The sequence below is a fragment of the Limulus polyphemus genome, unplaced genomic scaffold (assembly GCF_000517525.1).
Source record: "Limulus polyphemus unplaced genomic scaffold, Limulus_polyphemus-2.1.2 Scaffold1194, whole genome shotgun sequence".
In the NCBI taxonomy this organism is placed as follows: Eukaryota; Metazoa; Arthropoda; class Merostomata; order Xiphosura; family Limulidae; genus Limulus; species Limulus polyphemus.
This window is the reverse complement of record NW_013666804.1, coordinates 65,956-89,637: the sequence shown is the minus strand read 5'-3', so window position 1 is coordinate 89,637 and position 23,682 is coordinate 65,956. Positions and strand designations below refer to the sequence as shown.

At 33.7% G+C, this 23,682-nt stretch overlaps 1 protein-coding gene across 1 annotated transcript in view; it reads right to left on the bottom strand.

Annotated features, from left to right (window-relative positions):
• The window catches only part of LOC106462538 (protein amalgam-like), a 51,866-nt gene that overhangs the window by 26,290 nt on the left and 1,894 nt on the right, over positions 1-23,682 (bottom strand). Inside the window, exons 2-4 of the mRNA XM_022389842.1 lie at positions 3,630-3,837; positions 2,585-2,758; positions 1,310-1,447 (exon numbers count right to left, since the gene is read on the bottom strand). Coding sequence (XP_022245550.1) covers positions 1,310-1,447; positions 2,585-2,758; positions 3,630-3,837 — 520 coding nt within the window. The remainder of the gene's footprint in view (positions 1-1,309; positions 1,448-2,584; positions 2,759-3,629; positions 3,838-23,682) is intronic.

The window sequence follows — 23,682 nt, the reverse complement described above, 5'->3', positions numbered from 1 at the left end:
TGGTATGGTAGTAATGTTAACAATAGTTGGTGTGGTGGTAATATTGACAGTAGTTGGTGTGGTAGTAATATTAACAGTAGTTGGTATGGTAGTAATAGTACTTAGTATGGTAGTAATATTAACAGTAGTTGGCATGGTAGAAATATTAAAAGTAGTAGGTGTGATGGTAATATTAACAGTAGTTGGTGTGGTGGTAATATTGACAGTAGTTGGTGTGGTAGTAATATTAACAGTAGTTGGTATGGTATTAATAGTACTTAGTATGGTAGTAACAGTACTTATTAACAGTAGTAGGTGTGGTGGTAATATTAACAGCAGTTGGTGTGGTGGTAATATTGACAGTAGTTGGTGTGGTAGTAATATTAACAGTAGTTGGTATGGTAGTAACAGTAGTTAGTATGGTAGTAACAGTAGTAGGTGTGATGGTAATATTAAAAGCAGTTGGTGTGGTCGTAATATTGACAGTAGTTGGTGTGGTAGTAATATTAACAGTAGTTGGTATGGTAGTAACAGTAGTTAGTATGGTAGTAACAGTAGTAGGTGTGGTGGTAATATTAACAGTAGTTGGCATGGTAGAAATATTAAAAGTAGTAGGTGTGATGGTAATATTAACAGTAGTTGGTGTGGTGGTAATATTGACAGTAGTTGGTGTGGTAGTAATATTAACAGTAGTTGGTATGGTAGTAACAGTGGTTAGTATGGTAGAAATATTAACAGTAATTGGTATGGTAGTAATATTAACAGTAGTTGGTGTGGTGGTAATATTAACAGGAGTTGGTGTGGAAGTAATATTAACAGCAGTTGGTATGGTAGTAATATTAACAGTAGTTGGTATGGTAGTAACTGTACTTATTATGGTAGTAATATTAACAGTAGTTGGTATGGTAGAAATATTAACAGTAGTTGATATGGTAGTAATGTTAACAGTAGTTGTTATTGTAGTAATATTAACAGTAGTTTCTATTGTAGTAATATTAACAGTAGGTGGTGTGGTAGTAATATTTACATTAAATACAAAGATAATCTCGTCTATATAATAATTAGCTTTTAAGAAAGTCAGGTTAAACCCATCTAAAGTCAGGTTAACCCCATTTAAAGTCAGGTGAACCCCATCTTCACGCTTTTAACCAAGTACATAATGCTTCCAGAATAAGAATTATACTTGGAAGCTCTCCGATCCGGCTCTTTAATATGTAATAAAAACAGTGAATAAAAATAAATTCGGAACTAACGTGTATTCATGCTTGTTAGAAATTCTGTTGGTATGTGTTTAAAAAAGATAAACATTTCGTGTGTTTACAATACTTACAATTTGTTTGTAATAGGATTCGTTGGCTGACTGACGTAGGTACTCCATTCATCGCTATACACAAGTACGCTCCGTTGTAACTGCGATTTACCTGTATTAGATTCAGACTCTCGCTGACTAGGTTGGATCCTGAAATATCTATAACGGTTTCATATTACCTTGGAGTTAAAGTACTTTCACTTACACACATACATATATATTCATATATATCTATAACGGTTTAACATTATCTTGGAGTTAAGATACTTTCATTTACACACACACATATATATTCATGTATATTTATTACGGTTTCACATTACCTTGGAGTTAAAATTATTTCATTTACACACACACACACACACATATATATTCATGTATATTTATTACGGTTTTACATTACCTTGGAGTTAAAATACTTTCACTTACACACACACACATATATACATATTCATGTTTATTTATTACGGTTTTACTTTACCTTGGAGTTAAAATTATTTCATTTACACACACACACACACACACATATATATTCATGTATATTTATTACGGTTTCTCATTACTTTGGAGTTAAAACAATTTCATTTGCACACACACACATATATATATTCATGTATATTTAATACGGTTTCAATTTTAACTCCAAGGTAATGTGAAACCGTAATAGATATACATGAATATATATATGTGTGTGTGAGAGTGAAAGAATTTTAACTACAAGTAAAGTAATAAATATACATGAATATGTGTGTGTGTGTGTGTAAGTGAAAGTATTTTAACTTCAAGGTAATGTTAAACCTTAATAAATATACATGAATATGTGTGTGTGTGTGTGTAAGTGAAAGTAAGGTTTAACATTACCTTGAAGTTAAAATAATTTCACTTACACACACACACACATATATTCATGTATATTTATTTATTAAGTACATATATCTGATATGACTTTGAATTAGAGATGTAGATAAATTAAACTAATTTGGTATGCTTACATATATATTCGTAATTTAAATTGAATGTTTTTAAATATTAGTTTGACGTAGATAGCAGCATAAGTCCTAATAATCAACGCTAATTATGACTACACTTATCACCTTCACTATTATCCACAAATAATCAGATCTTATCGTTGATAAATATCATCATCATTAAACGGGTTGGGGTCAGAGGGCATGCCATCACGTTTATAGACCTACATTTAACCATAACAAAACACAAGCTATCGAATTTTTTGACAACACATTGGTTTACTATTGCTCGAAGAGGTGGAAACAACACATATAACCAGAGGCATACCAGATTCTAACTGTTCTGTAGCATTAACTGATGTGATGATAGGCTTCCCGTCTTCTCGTCGCCACGTGATGTTTGGTGTAGGATATCCCTTAGCCACACAGGTCAAAGTTACATTTGACCCTTCCTGAGTGATGATGTCCGAGCTGGTGTTTTCTCGTTGAATTTGTGGAGGGACTAAAGACGGTTGAAATATACACAAACACCTTAGATACACGTAGGCCAATGTTACACATTACTTTGTTGTGAAGGAATATATTTTTATCGACGGTGCTTTGATTGACTTTAGACGAACCTGCTACAAAATCTCAGAATATTTCAAGAGTTTTGTAAGTGATGACTTGTATTTCCATATTAATATCTATAATATTGGATCCTAGCAAATTCATAAAACTTTCTTCGTTGAACAAAAACCATTAAAGTTATTCAAGCTTCTCTCAGTAAGCGGTATTTACAATGGCACGTATATGTATAAATTTATCTAAACCTGTGTAATATGGTTCAAACATTAATATTCCATAAATATTCCCGAAAGGCTTTACGATTTACAAAATAATTACTGATTTTCAGGTTTGTAATCTTTAATGTTAAGCTGTAAGGAATTATTTAAAGTAGCCCAATGAGCGTGTCTTACAGCTAATTATATTTTAAAACACTCCATCTTCTGTGTGATTATAGTATCACAAGAAAACCAGTACTTAAATTCGAACATTTCCGAAAACAATCGAAAGACCAACAGAAATAAAAATGTAATTTTCAATACATCTCATGATTTATTATTATCTTTTGGAAGTAAAAACAAATTTGAATAAGTAGGCATGCGCACATATTAGTTAGTCAATTCGGAAATACTTGTAGATCTTGCAAATACCACGCTTTCCGTAATCTCGGCCCGGGGTTATTATTGAGTACACATACGATACTGGAAACAAATCATTTTAATACTGATTTCTTAAAGATCAGACAACAGGAACAAACCCACTAAGCTGCGACTAATACAACTTTTCATTATATGTTGTTATACGACGAACTCTGACCGTTTACTTACACACTACATCCAGATATCCCACTTGGCTCATCATCGGAGCTGTGTTCACTTGACACATATATCCTCCACTGTCGGACTCTTCCACATCTTTGATGTGCAGCACAAAGCTCCTGCTGTCAACGTGACTTAAGCTTATACGGTAGTTTCTAGTAATCACGTGGTCATGGATGGAGAGTATAGCTTTTGTTTCCACTCTTATCCAAGCCGCCTATCGGAAAGAGAAGTTAAATTAATGGAGAAAGAGGGGAGAGCTCGAGGAATAAGGAAGTAATTGATTGGCATTTATCACAAATCACGCGAGCAGGAACAACAATTAAGCCGGTAGGTGGCCAACAAGGATGTCAGAAGAGAAAGTTAACTATAGAAAGTTGAATACAATGTACTGGAGTTCACAGTTAATGTTTTGATTTTAGGTTTACGGCCACCTTCTCGAGCGACAAACTTTTCGTTTAAAGTTGACAACAATTTCCAAGTTGAGGATAATTATGATATATGGTGTGAGCTACATAGGAATAGACTCAATTACAAGGAGGAATCGATCAAGCTGGATTATCAGTGCAAAGCTGGAAGCAGCTAAACGTATAACTCAAATCTAGAGCTTAAGGAAGAAATTCAGATTTTTTTTGTTCATCCATATAGCTTTGTATTTCTATGAAAACTAAATCCACATTTGTGTTATTTATTGTGATAAAAAAACAACAGATCTTTGTATTACATATTTCTGTTTTCTATCAGATTTAATAAAGATTTGTTATATCGTTCTTTTAACGACCGTAGGCACTCAATTCTGGCTGAAAATTAAACAACAGAGTAAAACTGATAAAGGAAAACGAAACTGTGAATAACCAAAGATCACATCTTATATTGAGGGAATATAAGCGATAAGGAAAAAGAGAGGTGTTAAACAGGCAATTACTTACTGGTCTAAGTATTAAAACAAACAAATGTGTCGGTATGGCGCAGACATTCGTCTCATATGGTCTTGACCTCAAAAAAGCAAAGTAGTGTGATGAATAAGAGTATATCTGTAAATCATTAAGTACTGAATATTTCATTTTGATTGAACTTCAAGTTTTGTTTCCAGAGACATAGATTATACGAGAGTAAATGGAAGGTTAGAAGAAAGATAAACATATGCTAATACAGTGAGTTTTTACACTGATGCAAGGTGGGACGTCACGAACGACATGTTTAACTCTTACTTATTTGGTTTAAACTAATTTCAAAGACGACAGTATACATATATAAAACAATGAGCACCATCGTCAAGTGACCATCAACACACCATAAGAGTTGAAGATCAGTACACCATGCTAGGTGAAGATCAGTACACCGAACTAGGTGAAGATCAGTATACCATGCTAGGTGAAGATCAGTACACCATACTAGGTGAAGATCAACACACCATACCAGGTGAATATCAACACACCATACTAGGTGAAGATCAACACACCATACCAGGTGAAGGTCAACACACCATACCAGGTGTAGATCAACACACCATACTATGTGAAGATCAGTACACCATGCTAGGTGATGATCAGTACACCATACGAGATGAAGATAAGTACATCATACTAGTGAAGATCAACACATCATACTAGGTGAAGATCAACACACCATACTAGGTGAAGGTCAACACACCATACCAGGTGTAGATCAACACACCATACTATGTGAAGATCAGCACACCATACTAGGTGAAGATCAACACACCATACTATGTGAAGATCAACACACCATACTAGGAGAAGATCAACATACCATACTAGGTGAAGATCCGTACACCATTCTAGGTGAAGATCAACACACCATACTAGGTGAAGATCAACACACCATATAAGATGAATATCAATACACCATACTAGATGAAGATCAACACACCATACCAGGTGAATATCAGCACACCATACTAGGTGAAGATCAACACACCATACTATGTGAAGATCAACATACCATACTAGGTGAAGATCAACACACCATAGCAGGTGAAGATCAACACACCATTCAAGGTGAAGATCAGCACACCATAAGAGATGGAGATCAACACACCATACCAGGTGAAGTTCAGCTCACCACACGAGGATGTAATTCCATCTAAAATGTTACCAGATTAGAGACTACTGTTATCATTGACAACGATTGCTAACAAGTAACACTAACAAGCTACACTATCAGTTACATTAACAAGTTATACTAAGAGTTACACTAACAAGTTACAATAAGAATTAGATTAACAAGTTACCATAAGAGGTGAAAGAAGGATAAATTGCAGAAAACTAAAATATCTTGCACGTGAAATATTGTTTGTTTTTTCTACGTTTTCCCGCAGAGATCCAAAGATAACCGTCTGTAATTTTAGAATGAAGACTAAAGAGAAGAAAGCTAATCAAAGATTACCTCTTTATATCGCCGTCTGTAATTTTATAATTAAGACTAAAGAGGAGGGCGCTAATCAATAATTACCTCTTTAAAGCACCGTCTGTAATTTTAAAATGAAGACTAAAGAGAAGAAAGCTAATCAAAGATTACCTACATATAACCGTCTCGAATTTTATAATGAAGACTAAAGGACGAAGCTAATCAATAGCACCCAAAACCAACTTTTGGGCTATTACTGTATGATAGAATAGTGGGAATTATATGTGAATGCCACTCTTATAATACACATCCACGGCCATAAAGTACTTTTGTAACAACGGGCCAAGTACTAGTGTCCCTCAAACGAACAGTCCGAGAACGTTTACCAGTAGGCTACGCTCAGCTCACACGTACAAAATAGAAGATTATTGTAAAATCAGAAGAAACTGGGTGTATTTGAATGATGATTTAGTGCAACAAGAAACCGACACATATGGACGCATAGAATGTATAAAACAATGTTCGTCGAGTTTTATAGCTTTCTCTAGTTTCTCATATAAAGTGTTCCAGTGAAGTAACAGTGAACTATAGGTGTTGTCAAGAAAAGTTATCCACACCAGTTGTGCATGATACAATTCTTTCACTCTATAGTAGTGGCGCGTCTACTCAAGAATACAGCATCAAGTGGCATTTCTAGGTTAGCAATAGCATCTCTTGGAGCTATAGAGAGCTAGAATGAAACAATGTTCTTACAAGGATGAAACCATGTTCTTGCTAGAATCAAACCATGTTCTTGCAAGGATGAAACCATGTTCTTGCTAGAACGAAACCTTGTTCTTGCTAAAATGAAACCCTGTTCTTGCTAGAATCAAACCATGTTCTTACAAGGATGAAACCATGTTCTTGCTAGAATCAAACCATGTTCTTGCTAAAATGGAACACTGTTTTTGCTAGAATCAAACCATGTTTTTGCAAGGATGAAACCCTGTTCTTGCTAGAACGAAACCTTGTTCTTGCTAGAATGAATCCCTGTTCTTACAAGGATGAAACCCTGTTCTAGCTAGAATGAATCCCTGTTCTTACAAGGATGAAACCCTGTTCTAGCTAGAATGAATCCCTGTTCTTATTAGGATGACACGAAGTTCTTGCTAGGATGAAAACCTGTTCTTGTTAGAATGAAAACCTATTCTTGTTAGAATGAAACCTTGTTCTTGTTAGAATGAAACCCTATTCTTGCTAGAACGAAAACCCATTCTTGTTAAAATGAAACCGTGTTCTTTCTAGAAGTTCTTGCTAGGATGAAAACCTGTTCTTGTTAGAATGAAAACCTATTCTTGCTAGAATAAAACCTTGTTCTTGTTAGAATGAAACCCTATTCTTGCTAGAATGAAACCATCATACATATCAAGTATAAACTAGGATACATTACAGGCGGTATTGAGAATTAACTGTTTACATTTTCTATAGACCGACTCCATGCAGAGAGAAAACTATGACAAAGTTTATATTTACTTCATTAGACTCTGTACAAAACTTCCATGAAAGAAATTGGCAAGAAAATCAGAGATCTTGGGTGGAACTTTGATCTGAAGAGGACGAGAAGAAATACATTTAAACAACATGCCAATTTACCGTCTTCGATTCTAACCAGTTGTTGAATTAGTTTTGGATTCAGTTCCGAAACTTACGATAAGTCAACAAAATACATTCAATTAAATGACAGATCTACTTGCGATTTGGATATGTACAGTATTTTGTTGTTAAAACTCAGTCGTAATAAGAAGCCATTGGTCCTGCTGTCAGTTTGTCAACTAAAATCTATAGAGTCTTCTGGCTCGTATGAATAAGCCAAACAACCTGTTGCTGGTTGAAGACATCTGATACTGCCTGATCGAACTATGTCCGAGCCCATAACAACGCTCAATCTCCATTATTAAGTAACTATTGCTATGTCTCTCAGTCGAACAATGCGGTTACGAATTGGATGTAAAGTGCTTGGTATTAAATAAAGTTACGTCTAAGCATATTTCAATCAATGTATTAATTCATAACTGACTGGTAATATTAAGTCATTTAATGGGTGTTATAGAAACTATAATTGAAGAACCTGCTCAGATTGAAGAATTGAATAGTTTTAACAGTGAAACTATTCAAGATATCTTTGGTAATCTCGATGTAGCCAAGTATCTTAATATCTTGAATTAAAGTGTTGTTTGTGTTTTAAGTCTCAGTCTCCGAATTAATTGTTTATTTTAACTGTAAGCTTTCTCAAGTTACTGACTTGTGTGCTCCATTCATGACTGTAAACCTGGATTTTAAATAAAGCTATTGTTAACTGGATTTAAGTCGAACTCCAAACGACTAGCCTATACGACGATCCACGTTTTTACAAGTGATGTAGTTCCAAGGGCGGCACGAAATCTGGAATGTTCTCCTTAAACAGTGTAATTAACATTTTTATTGACATCAAGATATTACGATGAGAAGAAGATCTCCTAATCATACATTGGATTTAACTGTATATTCAAAATTAGCAGAGGCTGTAACCAAAGTGTGGAATTATTTGTTATGATCAAGATCTGTGATAGACAAAATCAATTGAGCTCAAAATCATTTATTTTGTTTGTTTGAAACTCGTGTCTGCGTAATAAGTTGAACAGTCGAGCCAATAATAGCATGTCGGCTCATTTGCATCTTAGAGGTCCTGTAATAAACAAAAATATATTATCAAACTTCTTGATTTTATAATAAGTAAAATCATCAGCGCCCCCTAAATATTATATCTTGTATTTTTATATCATTTATTGTTATGGATATTCCTGAGGTCTTCAGTATGCTCTCGTTGAATAGATTTGTTTGTTGTAAGAACAAAGGTAAACAGCTGAGAGACCCTATTTTATTGAGCCGTTGTGGAGCGATGAATTAAAAAAAAAAAACACCGACCTTGGTTACAACACGTGCACCCACTTTTGTTTTTTAAACTCAGTTAAATAGTTTTCCATTAACCCTAAATTGTCAATACTGATTCTGCTACAATTTCCTCAGGGATTATAGGAAAATGGGTCAAAAACATTAGTCAAAGTATTTGTATTTTAGCAGCAAATATAACTTTTGTAACTTAGTTTTAAGAGAGGATGTAATACGGCCATCACAGCCTTAACATTATAATATCATTTATCATAATAAGCCTTTAAGTATTATGTAAATGTAAAGGAAAACGGGCAACATTTGATTACAACTTATATAAGAATAGGTAATGCTTATCATCTGATATTAATGTACAAATAATTGCCAGACTTCCTAATCATTAGATCAGGATCAATATTCCGCTAAATTGGTAGTTGTTGTTAAAACATGGCCATTTACCATATCATTAAAGATACATTGCACAAATAAAAACAAACGTTTTATACGCATCATGTTTTCAGCATCAGTCTGGTTATAGATGTCTTCGCTTTTGCTCTTATATTCACAACGAGATTCTTTGCGTCAGTACTCGTGTAATCCAATAACAACAAAAATATATTTTCAAATTTGTGATAAGGAACAACTGCAAATAACGAGGAAATTATCCAGGAAATTGTCCACGAAATTATCCAGAAAATTATCCACGAAATTATCCAGGAAAGTGCCCACGAAATTATCCAGGAAATTGTCCAAGACATTATCCAGGAAATTATCCAGGAAGCTGAAATATCAGAAGCTATAAACAGTATATGTTTTATTGGAAGTTTGTGAAAGAATATAATTTTGAAATTTCTACTTTTATTTTCGTTCTGGTAAGTCTTGGTTTATCTTTCTATTGTGTGATGCTGTTATAACATAAGAAAATTCTTTAGAAGCATCATTTATCATATGATGTGCAAGTATACAGTAGTTCGTTCCTTGGAGAAACAGGCCACCAATCAACCTGGTGAACTTCAAGATACACCTATAGGCAAACATTGCACCAACAAGCATACAACTGTGGACTTTCTGATTCTGGGATTAATTAGTGCTCTAACAGATAGTCACAAATTCACAACATAGAACGACTAGAAAGTAAAATAGTATAGCATCTCACAGTCATCGTTTTTAATTATTTGTTTTTCGCTTTTTCAAAAAGTCCTGGCATGACTTGATGGTTAGGTCTAAAAAGGCCTGGCATAGCCTGATGGTTAGGGCAGTCGACTAGCAATTTGTATGTCACGTGTTCACATCGCCATCACCGAACATGTTCGCTCTTTCAGCCGTGGTGGCGTTATAAGTGATAGTCAATCCCACTATTCCCAACAATTGGCGGTGGGTGATGTTGACTAGCTTCCCTTCCTCTATTATATAATTCTCAACTTAAGTACCAGTATCGCAGATAGCCCTCGAGTAGCTTTGTGCGAAATTGAAAACAAACATTCTTATGGGATAAAATTTGTTTCAATTGTAGTTTTAAATAAGATCTAGTAACTTCGTTCATTGAAATTTCAGTCAGTTAATAAATCAAATGAAAAACAAATTATTGTTTATGAATACGAAGGAAATAGAGTTAACTGCATAGGCGACAAACAAATCGATATTAAAGAATCGGTTACAAAATCGTCAAGTTTATATATATATATTTATCTCGAAAAGATGTTTCGAGCAACTGCTAATCTGCAGATCGTACAAGTTATAACAAATACGCAGAATATAAAAATTGCATGCGCAGTTTCTTGAACGTTGGTTAGAACAATTCTATTCAAAATTACATTTTTACATCAATATAAGCCATGAAAATGAATTAAATAAAGAAAAAAGATAAAAAACACACACACACAAGACTTTTTATTAGAATTTCATAAAAATAGAACACTAGGGGGATGAAACGTTTTGTATAATATATCATCATTCGTATGTGCGATAGTCAAATGAGCTAAATGAAACCGGATAAACTTAATAATTAGATACTTATAATCAATAATATATGAAACAATAAGCTCGTTTTTCTGCTTTTATTTTAGTTCATTAAAGAAAAAAATTAAAATGTTGTTCAAAAACATCCTAGTTAATAAACACCAACGAAACGAGAAAATATATCCTATGGAAATGAGCTATTGTGTTCAAATACACACCGAACTGATAAATCGCAATTTAATTACGTTTCTGATATCAAAGACATCACATATCCACACTTAAATATGGAATATAATTTCATGAATACAAGCTGCTAGAGAGGAAAACAGATTTTACGTCTCACTGGATACAAAGTCGAGAATATATTACTCTCACAGTGTCGTTATCCACAAAAGCGTCAAGTGTTAATAATACAGTTTAGTTAGAAAACACTCTATTATTTACAAGTGAGCTACTGTCACTTCGGGTTCAGTAAACTTTTAATCAGAAGCTAATGTAATACGGGTAGACTTCTAAAACTATAGGTTCTTCTGACGGCTGAACGAAGCCATCCTGAAAACAACATCCTAAAGATGTGTAGGAGCTTCATTACACTGGCCTGAGAACAACATTTGCATCATCCTAAAGATGTGTAGGAGCCTCATTACACTGGTCTGAGTACAACATTTACATCATCCTAAAGATGTGTAGGAGCCTCATTACACTGGTCTGAGAACAACATTTACATCATCCTAAAGGGGTGTAGGAGCCTCATTACACTGGTCTGAGAACAACATTTACATCATCCTAAAGGGGTGTAGGAGCCTCATTACACTGGTCTGAGAACAACATTTACATCATCCTAAAGGAGTGTAGGAGCCTCATTACACTGAGGATTATTGTAGTTTCTAAGTTAATAGGATCTACCGTTTCAAGGAGATGAATATCGAACGTTCCAGTTATCTATTGATACAAAACATCCATAATCAATAATAACTTTCAGATTCTAAGATCATTAATACTCTTTCCTTGTACTGGTAAAGTCGAAACGCAAGAAGATAAAAACATTACATGTTTCTTATAATTATTACGCTTATACTTGGAAGTATCACTGCTTTCCAATATCGCTCTCTTACAAAACCCAAAATCTACTACATATATCCTGAAGTTTTAAATTAACACACCAAGACTTATTAGAAACCTTTCTTAAGATGTCGTTTATTTAAAAAAAAAGTTGATATTTAAAACTTTAAATATTAAACATTAATTTTCAACAAAGTTTTGATCCAACAAATTCTACTTTTTAGTGAAACAGTAACGTTATATAGTTATGCTGGAAATAGGGTATTCTTACATGGCTATACCAGAATAAAACATTTTACTAGATTCACTTTTATAATTAGTTTAAACTTTCAACTTTTGAGGTGTTTTATAATATTATTATGTAATATCATTCAATAACAAAATATGATAAATTCTGAAAAATACAAAAGGTTAAGTTTGCACTAAGATAATAAGTAGATAATGAATATATTTTTTAAGCTGAAATTATATTTTAATCTTTCTTTATATTTCACATACCATTAACTAGTTTTACATACACTACTAGTCGGTTTCTATAGTATAATGTGAACAACTGAACAAACAAAGGTTTGTGTTTGTAACCAAGTGTATGGGGTTTACTAGTTGTTATAGTTTTTGTGTGTAGAAACCGAGAGTGTACGGTTTACTTATTGGTACAGTCTGTGTTTGTAACCAAGTGTATGGGGTTTACTACTTGTTATAGTTTGTGTGTGTAGAAACCGAGAGTGTAAGGTGTATTACTTGGTATAGTTTGTGTTTGTAAAAACCGAGAGTGTAAGGTTTACTACTTGGTACAGTTTGTGTTTGTAAAAACCGAGAGTGTAAGGTTTACTACTTGGTATAGTTTGTGTTTGTAACCGAGAGTGTAAGGTTTACTACTTGGTACAGTTTGTGTTTGTAAAAACCGAGAGTGTAAGGTTTACTACTTGGTATAGTTTGTGTTTGTAACCGAGTGTATGGGGTTTACTACTTGGTATAGTTTGTGTTTGTAGAAACCGAGAGTGTAGGATTTACTACTTGGTATAGTTTGTGTTTGTAACCGAGAGTGTAAGGTTTACTACTTGGTATAGTTTGTGTTTGTAACCGAGAGTGTAAGGTTTACTACTTGGCATAGTTTGTGTGTTTGTAACCGAGAGTGTACGGTTTACTATTTGGTTTAAGTGTAACAGACAATAAAGGTAAATAAGTTGAAATGTAAAGATAATAACGTTTCAAACACAAGAGAAACAAACATTGTTAAATACTGTACATATTTCGGACGGACATGTAAATGCCTTCAGCGGGATAACCAGTTCTAACTATGAAGTCTCATAACGAAAATAAAATATTCATATAACTTATAGTTTAAAGTAATATACATACCTATACTATACCTACACCATTTTGGTTTTATAAGTGTTACTGTTATATGAAAGGAACTATTGGTACAGAGTTTAGGGTTATTTTTGAAATGTTTAGTTTTATAGATCCGGAGAAGAAAGGATCATGAAATAGTAAACGTGGCCATCTCTAAAGTTCCCATCCGTGTTGCATATTATTAAGTGTTAAGAAGTTTAAAACGTAGTTAAATTAAATAGTGCAACTTTTCCATATATAATAGTTAACATTATGTGTGAACATATATTTATAAAGATTACATAACAGTTACGTCAGATTTAAATGAAAGAAAGTGGAACACATCTTACTATGATTGATAATTAAAAAAATCTTTTCAGACAACTATTTTGTTTGTTTGTTTATTGTTGTTAAGCGCAAAAGGTACACCATGAGATATTTGTTCTCTGCCCACCGTGGGTATCGAAGTCCAATTTTTAGCCTTATAAGCTCTCAAACTTACCGCTAAGCCAGCAGAATGCTCAGAAAACTAGACCAAAAACAACGTCGTGCATGAGTTTTAATTCTTTTTGATATCAATAAAAGTATAGTTGTTGCTAGCGATAAAAGAAATTTCGGACTTTTGTAGTAATGTTTGTTTGTAGTTAAGCACACAGCTACAATATGGGTTATCTGTGCTAGACCCACCAGAGGTATCTCTAGCGTTATAATGTGAGCCGTTGTGGAACAAACCTCCCTTACAACACGTTGTTCAACAATGACTGTTTTCAGTTATAAAGTTGTAAGTCCCTGGTTCATATTCGGGAAGAAACACTTTTTGTTGTTGTTGTTGTTCAACATTTTTTGAATGAAAATGCTAAAACTGAGAAATTAATAAGTCGTAAAAGGAAGCTATTGATTTTGAGCAATCTTATATCTTTCTGTGGTATGTTTAAAGTATACCTTGAACTCAGTGTTCTCTAATGAAAAATATATAGATATTTCAAGTACATCTTGAGAAGTAAACGAAAACTGCTTACATCGCCAAGGCACTATACGGTTGATTTCGTCATATTTTCTTCCATCAATTACAATATATTATAGATTTTCTGGTTCATTTAGTGTTTTTACGCTTCGTTTCTAATTTCTTGACTTATTGGTCTTTGTTTTCTTGTCGTCATCAGAATATACTTCACTAGCAGTTCACGTAGTAGGGTTAACTTTATCATATCGTCCATTTCTTGAATACCCTCAACCCAGAGGGGGAAAGGTAAATCAGCTAAAGACATAACTTAATATAAAATAAGCCAACTTTTGTTGCCATCGTCTGGATCTTCTTGTGAAGTGATTAAGTAAAGGAATAAGGAGCCACGGCCAAACAAAATTAGTGTCATGACTGCTTACTAAGAACTTACTCAAGAGACTGTAAGATTAGAACTTTAAATCACGTGATTGAATCCGTCATCGCCAGTAGCATAACGTGTCTGCTTTAAGAAACCACATATATAGGTAAGCAGATTCGCTTGTTTTTTTCCGGATATTCACGAAAAGGCAATCAAGGGCTAGCTGTGCCTAATTTTGTGCTACAGCTATTCAACCTCACCCACCGCCAAACCTTGGGCTACTCCTGTTTGAGTGAATTCAGGTATTTGAAGAGGATTGCTAGATCGTTAAATGAAAACAAACCTCAAACAAGCCACTCTTTAAACAACCAACGCCTTCTGTTTGTTTGTTGTGGTGAGATGACAATTGCCAAAAAAACAAAATTACGAATGGTTTTCTGTCAATGAACTTCATGTGCAGTATTTGTTAATGTTTTTCAGTAATTCTTTCTTCACAAACTAGTTTCAATAAACTCTCGTTGTTTATCTGGAATGATGTCTGTGAGGGATTAGAATGTTTTTTTTATAAAACAAAGAGGTTGCTAGTTGGCCATATGGTAATGTTCTGGATTTCGGAGCTGACGAGAGGGATTCGAATCTCTACGTTATTACAATTTCTTCCCCGCACATTAAGCTGTAGGAGCCTAATAGAAGTTATAACCAATTCGTTAGAGTGAGTGGCGGGTGGTAGGGTCAGGCACAGGGGCATTATTAAGGGTGACGGTAAAAATAATACTGTTTTGTAATACTATAACTTCTTTACGAACTGCATTGTTTAGAGCTATAAGTTTTGTCTTACTGTCGTTATGTGTCAAAATAGAATTAAAGTAAAGCGCAATGATACTTAAATCAGATTGAAAAAAATATACCAGTTACAAGTTTGCCTGGGTTTTCGGTAATATTTTTAACATTCGCTTTCAGTTCTGTAGAAAGCGTGAGCTAGGTAACATTTTACACATTGATTACTTTAATTGCTTTTTTCACATTTGTTTATGTTTCTTCTGACTCAATGAACACCTTCTGGATTGAAAATCAATGTTACTTTTCTTCTTCAATATTCATGAACAAACGTTTCTAATATCTCCCTGTGAAAATTTCTATCAAATCACACACTTCACGGTACTGTGAGCAATAATGAAAACTGCTGTCAGCTAGTTTCACAACGACATATTGACTTTTACAACATTTGTCCACGACTTTTTTAAAGATTTACTGAAAACAAAAGAAAACAAGACATGAAGTACCGACATGAGTCAAGATATTTTCTTTGTGAATATCAATAATAGCAAGTTAGAAAAACAACTGAGAAGTGAAAAGGAATGTAGATTTATTACAATAAGTAGTTTTAACTGACGTTAACAGGAAAATAGAATTTATCATCGACAGATTCTTATGTTTTTCTCATTATCGAAGTCACCTTTTTTTCACTTCACAGCGCTAAAGCTATATCCGACTGATGTCTCCTGTATGATATACAAATACTTTCACAATTTATTAACCCTTTTGTTCTGTCAGTATCCAAATATTATATTTTTTCAACGCCACGACACTTAGAGATTATACGACACTCTACGTAATAAGATCTGCTTTAATTTCGTCTTCGCTTGTTCTAATGCCATCCTTAAATATTTTATTATTTTGCCTGTATCACGATAATTTTCATGAGAAAGCGGTTTATACTTAGTTTTATCTTCTCTCGCTAATTCGTGGATAATTCAAGGGAGAAATATTTATTGTAAGTGCAGGTCATCTTCAGGTTATAATAAAAAGTGCCCAGCAATGTTGGGTTTCAAAATAATGTTCTAAATGGGTAGAGTATATCTCTTTCTTTCAGTATCATGTTCTAAATAGGTAGAGTAGATCTCTTCCTTTCAGTATCTTAGCCCCAAAATAATATTCTAAATGGGTAGAGTAGATCTCTTCCTTTCAGTATCTTAGCCTCAAAATAATATTCTAAATGGGTAAAATAGATCTATTCCATTCATTATCCTAGCCTCAAATTAATGTTCTAAATGGGTAGAGTACATATTTTGCTTTCAAAATAATATTCTAAATGGGTTGAGTAGATCTCTTCCTTTGAAAATCATGCTCTAAATGGGTAGAGTAGATCTCTTCATTTCAGTATCAGGTTCTAAATGGGTAGAGTAGATCTCTTACTTTCAGTATCTTAGCTTAAAAATATTGTTCTAAATGGGTAGAGTAAGGTGGTATAAATGGCTACCAAACTCAAACTGTAAGGTGGTAAGATAGAAGTGGCAGCCAAACCCAAACTATATGGTGGTAAGATAGAAATGGCTGCCAAACTCAAACCGTTCGCCTGATTGTTTAATATTCGAGAGGTCCACTTGAATTCCTCTACTAAATGCCATAGAACCTTCTTTGACCAATTCCTACCAAGTCACATAACAAGCAGAAGTACAAATACCTGATTTATATATATGCAGGTATAAAAGAAGAATACTTTACTTCAAATTGTCTAAATATAGAAAAAGAAACAAAAACGTTTTTTTCTGAAATATTTTAGGGTTATTATTTTATTTTGACTTCACTATAGGACACCACAGGATGCCAGTTTTAACTATTAGTTGATGGATAAGTATGGCTCTTCCCCAAAGCCACTTTCTGTTTTAACTATCAATTCATGGATAACTATGGCTCTACCCAATAGCCACTTTACGTTTTAACTATCAGTTGATGGATAAATATGGCTCTACCTCAAAACGTTTGAACCCAGTTTTCTGCACGTGTGTGTGAACAATTCTTTACCTTGTATCTCGCTGTTATTTAATAAAAAAATATATCCAAAGCTATTATATAGTGCTATATATTAAAATCTATTATTTTGAATATCTAAACACGTCTACTAATGCCGTTATACAAAAAAAACATACATTTAAATTAATACCATGGGCAGAATCTTTAACGAACAAATAGAAAGAGTGCTGACAGCTTACTTTTCGAAGCTCGTTTCAAACTGGTTAGAGTTGAAGAAATTACCTTATTTGTTGAGGCTGTTCTGAGATCAACTTATAATAATATTCAACAATTTGGATGTTCAAATCTTTCGTACAATATTCCATATTTTAAAACTTCAGCTCCGTTAGATATTCGCTAAACAAAAGTAATATGTTTGTTGTCAGAACAGTAAATACGATGTAACAAAGGTATTAAATTTGTTGTCAGAACAGTAACTTAGTTGTAACATAAGTAATGAATTTGTTGTTAGAACAGTAACTCAGTTGTAACAAAAGTAATGAATTTGTTGTCAGAACAGTAAATTAGATGTAATAAAAGCAATATGTTTGTTATCAGAACAGTAACTTAGTTGTAACAAAAGTAATATGTTTGTTCTCAGAACAGTAACTTTATAATAAAAGTAATAAGTTTCTTGTCAGAACAGTAAATCAGTTGTAAAAAAGTAATATGTTTGTTGTCAGAACAGTAACTCAGTTGTAACAAAAGTAATATGTTTGTTCTCAGAACAGTAACTTTGTAATAAAAGTAATGAATTTGTTGTCAGAACAGTAAATTAGATGTAATAAAAGCAATATGTTTGTTATCAGAACAGTAACTTTGTAATAAAAGTAATATGTTTGTTGCTCAGAACAGTAACTTTGTAATAAAAGTAATAAGTTTGTTGTCAGAACAGTAAATCAGTTGTAACAAAAGTAATATGTTTGTTCTCAGAACAGTAACTTTGTAATAAAAGTAATAAGTTTGTTGTCAGAACAGTAACTCAGTTGTAACAAAAGTAATATGTTTGTTGTCAGAACAGTAACTCAGTTGTAATAAAAGTAATATGTTTGTTGTCAGAACAGTAACTCAGTTGTAATAAAAGTAATATGTTTGTTGTCAGAGCAGTCACTTAGTTGTAACAAAAGTAATATGTTTGTTGTCAGAACAGTAACTCAGTTGTAATAAAAGTAATTAATATGTTTGTTGTCAGAACAGTAGCTCAGTTGTATATACTGAATTACTTTTTTTTCTCTTTGTGACAATTCAACCACATTTATTTGTTCCAGTGGATGTTGAAGTCACTTTGACTAGATTTATACTTTCTTCGGTTTTTATCACGAATACCAACTTAACTAAATAACAAACACGTATTTAGTTTAAAATTTGAGATTTTTAACAAGCAATCTAACTGCAAAGAGAAACTTAATGATATATCCTTAATAATTTATTTAATTAATTATAGTTGTAAGGTCCATGGTTATAAAGATATTCATTGAGCTGTAAAACATGCGGGTCTGAAACGGGTGAAAAGAATGCTAACGTTTATATGTATTTACGCTTATATAAACATGCTATCGACTTTCGTGCTTACATCTACTTACATACATATATATACACACTTTTTATGTTCGAAATTAAATATAAGCAAACCTTCCATCTAATAATATTTTTAACGAGTTTTTAGAAAACATGAGGACAGATGTTGGAATTAATTCACGTAATACGCTTTCCCATCTATTTTGATGTCCAGGTTTCCTATTAACATTAGCGACGTAAAAACTTCCACTCCTATTTCACCAATATACGTTGTACAGCTTGTGCTCCTTTATTAAAGCTACAGATGGGTTAACGGGCTGTTATTACGCTGATACGTTAATTAGGATGTTGCTAATGGCCCTTTATACTTTTTACTGCTGTTGAATCTATCCGAACGAAAATATAAATCATTATCTTTCAAAGTGGTGCGAACTAAGTAAACGGAAAGCCAAAGAGAGTAGTGACAAGACATCTTTGCTGCTAACTGGTCTTAAGTTCACTTATGGATTTGAAGAGCTCAACAAACATCTAGTATTCAAATTAAATATGTGTTTAACACCGTTAAATCAGATCAAGCATTTTATTAATAAAAATCACGTAATTCTTTAAAAAGTTGCCTCATTTAACCGTAACATTCAAAGTATTATACTGCACACATAAAAAGAATTTTCGATAATATTTTGTTTTCCGTCGCCTTGCCAAACTGACGTGTGCTGGTATTGAATGAGAGGCCTCGTGGGGAGTTTCTTGTGGGAGAAAAAAAAGATTGATATAAATTGCTATTTTTATACGTTCCTGATTCTGAAGTCGAACTTGACAGATTAAGAGAAACCTAAAAAAATAAAAAAACAGCTGTAGTACACGTGGTATTATCACAAATTTTGGTTTATAATGTTTCGCCCATTTCATTCTCCAGTTGCTTGAAAAATGAAGGGGTATAACGGGAGGTAGAACTATAATCCATATCTTGGCTTTATTTCGCGAGCAGAATTACCCATGACCTTTATATTCACTCTCCTAATCCCTAACTTATAGAATGGTGATCATTAATCCATTCGAAAGGGTTTCATGGCATACCGTGTTCCATTTATTTCGCCCAGGACTGGTAAAAAAATGATACGAACTTTGTTACAGTTATCAGGTGTTATCACGCATTTTCATTTTTCCCTGGCGAGGTATCATTCAAACATTTGTCTACAGTTGTTCTTCCAGGGTATGTATTGGAAATAAAACGACAAAAAACAAAAAAACTTGGGTACGCGATACTTGTTTCGCCTTTATTTTGTTGCATGCTGTTGCCTGAGGGACATGTACGGCTTTTGCCACTGATCTTTACAGATTGCAATTGGGGAACAACTTGTTGCAAATCTCTTTTTGAATGATCCTGGTCTCCCAAGTTGATCCACATTATTTTGTTTTTCAATGCAATTAAGTACAAGTAATATTTCCATCTTGAAAGTTTTAAATATTTGATCTGAACACATTTTTGTGATCTTAGTGTGTTGGATGAATATTGCAAACATGAAGAGACTGTTAACTACCATTCTCGAAGACGAACAGTTTGTGGTGGCATAAAACTATTTATAAAAGCCAAGGTATATCAAAATGTAGTCCTGAACTTTAAATTGATTGTGTTTGTTACATGACTTGCTGATATGTCTATTCAAAATAAATGTAATATAAAATACTGAACCCTCTGTATTATATACAGTTTTCTTAACAACGATGTCAAGTAAAAGGGTTTACGTAAGTTTTTCAAGAGATCAATAATATAATTCAGATGACATTTTGGAATGCTGCTAAATGAAGAGATCATTTCTACAACAGCTCTTGGAGACATAGATATTCATCAAAACTGGAACGTTTTTAAAATACCTACAAAAATGATGTACAATATAATGCATAGGGAAAGGGAATTCTAATGACAATAAAAAGATTGTTATGAGAAGAGGAAACCCAGAAGGGGTTGAAATTCAGTTCAATGAAGCCAAACTTGCTAGGGTATAACAATATTAAAGAAAGCAGTTATGGGTACTAGTTTCAACTATCTTTAAGTTTGCATTGCAGAAGCCTCCATCCATCGTAAAGCTGTCATATCAAAAGCACACAATTCTTTCTTGATGGCGTTCCATAAACCAGCTAATGTATCAAAAGCACATAATTATTTCTTGATGGCGTTCCATAAACCAGCTATTGTATGATATAGTTTATCAGTGTCCATTTCAACAGCCTGATCACATCACACAGAAATCCATAGGCGAATTGAGCAACATGACTTTGTATAGAATAGCCTTAATACACATACATTCTCCAGTTGTTTAAAGCATAGATATTGAGATTTATATTAACATTAAGAATTCATAAACTGTTTTTGGTTTCCTACATTTAGGTTTGATAAACAGCTAATCAACTTTTATTAATACTTTATGAAAAGTGCTTGATAAATAGAATCAATTTGCTGTTTAGTTTGTGTTTTTTTATGAAAAGTACAAATGCAATGACATCAAAACAGTTCGGTCAAATTTTCTTCTAGGTTTCTTGTCATATCTAGATCATCCTAACATGTGTTATACTGGGAAGTGTGATACCTGTTTATTTTTCGAGTCTTAAGCTGAACAAATAAAAATTATTGCAACGCGATGACACATAAAAACTATATGTTGAATGTATGATCAAGATATTAAAACCTTAAAATTGCGGTCATAGGTCGGAGCTCCCAGTGGCACAGAGGTATGTATGAGGACTAACAACGCTAAAAACCGGGTTTCGATATTCGTGGTGGGCAGAGCACAGATAGCCATTTGTGTAGCTTTGTGCTTAACTAAAATCAATCAATCAATTATAAGTCGGCAAAATAGTCTTGGCCAAAATGTTTGCATATGTTGTAACAAATAAGATCATTATTCTAAGAGATGGAATACAAATACACTTAGCGCTGTCAAACTGAGAAATAAATGTTATATTAAAATTCTACATATGTAATTTGCATAATGAGACAGGTTCTATGAACATCATGAACGATTTATTAGAACAGCAAATAATTTTGTCAGACATTTTTAGAAAGATGTGTAATTCAGCATTTCACACATAATACCTAAACCTTACCAAAATATATATAGTGACAAAATATAATATCAAATTATTATGAATAGCGTCTGTAACATTATATCAGTTCATATTAAACATTTAATACTTGGTTGGTCCTTCTCGTATTCTAATAACATCCGTAAGGCGACGTAGCATGCTGTCGATGAGGTTATTGATGTAATCCATCGTGATTTCATCCCAACTTGTCAGTAGAAGGCGCTGCAACTTATCTACAGTAGTTGGTTTAGGGTCGTGGTTAGCAATTTTCCAGCTCAGTTCTGCCCATCAATTCTCAATGGGATTAAAATTTAGAGACATTGCTGCCATGACAATCTTGTAAAGTCCTCCTGGTCGAGATAACACTGTACAATACACGCAGTGTGGTTAGTGACATTGTCATCCTGGAACACAAGGTTATTGCCAAACCTTGCACTAGCATATGGCAGGAATATCGTTTCCATGTTATGACTGTAGAAGGCGCCATTGATGTTTCCCTGAAGGATATGAAGAACAATTTTCTACTATGATGAATAGCTGTCCACCTGTGTACTGCACCACCTCCTGTGTGTACTCTGTGGGAAAGAAAGGCTTCCCTCGTCTGTTCTCCTGGCAAACGACGAACACGAATCTTACCATCATCTTTGATTAGCCAGAAACCGGAACTCATCTGAAAAAAAAAAAGATTTTTCGCCAATGTCCTATCTGTAAGTTGGCATGCTGTCTTCCCCAAGTTACATGATGACGGGGTAAATTCTGGTTAATATCGGTTTGCAGATAGCTCTTCTCGCAAAATAACCTTGTTTGATCAGTCTACTATTCACTGTTCTTCTGGATATCCTGGAATGAATTGGTTCATGCCATTCCTGTCGTAAGGTGTTGTAAGACTTCTTCCTACCTTGACATGTTAACTGATCAGAACGCGATGATCTTGGACAGTAGTTTTTCGACATTTACCAGTAGAATTTCCTGGAAGAACGTTTCTTACCTCGATGAATTTTGATAGCTCTGGATACAGTACACTGGGGGGGGGGTACTTTGCTGTTCTGGTAATGTCCGTTTTCTTCATACCATTTCTGGACAGCTAAATATTTGATGCCCTATAGCTTCTAGCACGTAACAAGGTATCACTCTACATAGAGTACAGAGAATTATCTGGACAAAGAGTTGATCTGTTTCGAAAGAGTTTATACCAAAATCACACCCTTTTATACAAAACAAGTATGTATGTGTGTTTTAATGAACAAATCATCAAAACAACTTATACAGACCGGAATAATAACTCGTACATGTTTGTCCGATCATACTCTATCTTCTCTGTTACTACTCGGGAATTTACTCAATAACTACTTCATGTATATACACAATAACATCAATATAGATTAGCGTCCAAACATTTTGTCCAAGATTGTATAAAAACATGGTGTCAACAAACTCCGTCAAAACTTCCAAACCCGGTTGTGTAAATGAGGCTCACTGAAGATTAGTACAGAATATACCGCGTCTTTTAAGGTTTAAAGGAGATTAGTACAGAATATACAACGTCTTCTGCTTCATGTAAATAAGGCTTAAAGAAGATTAGTACAGAATATACCACGTCTTCTGCCCCGTGTAAATTAAGGCTTACAGAAGATTAGTACAGAATATACCGCGTCTTCTGCCAAGTGTAAATTAAGGCTTACAGAAGATTAGTACAGAATGTACTTTTGCGT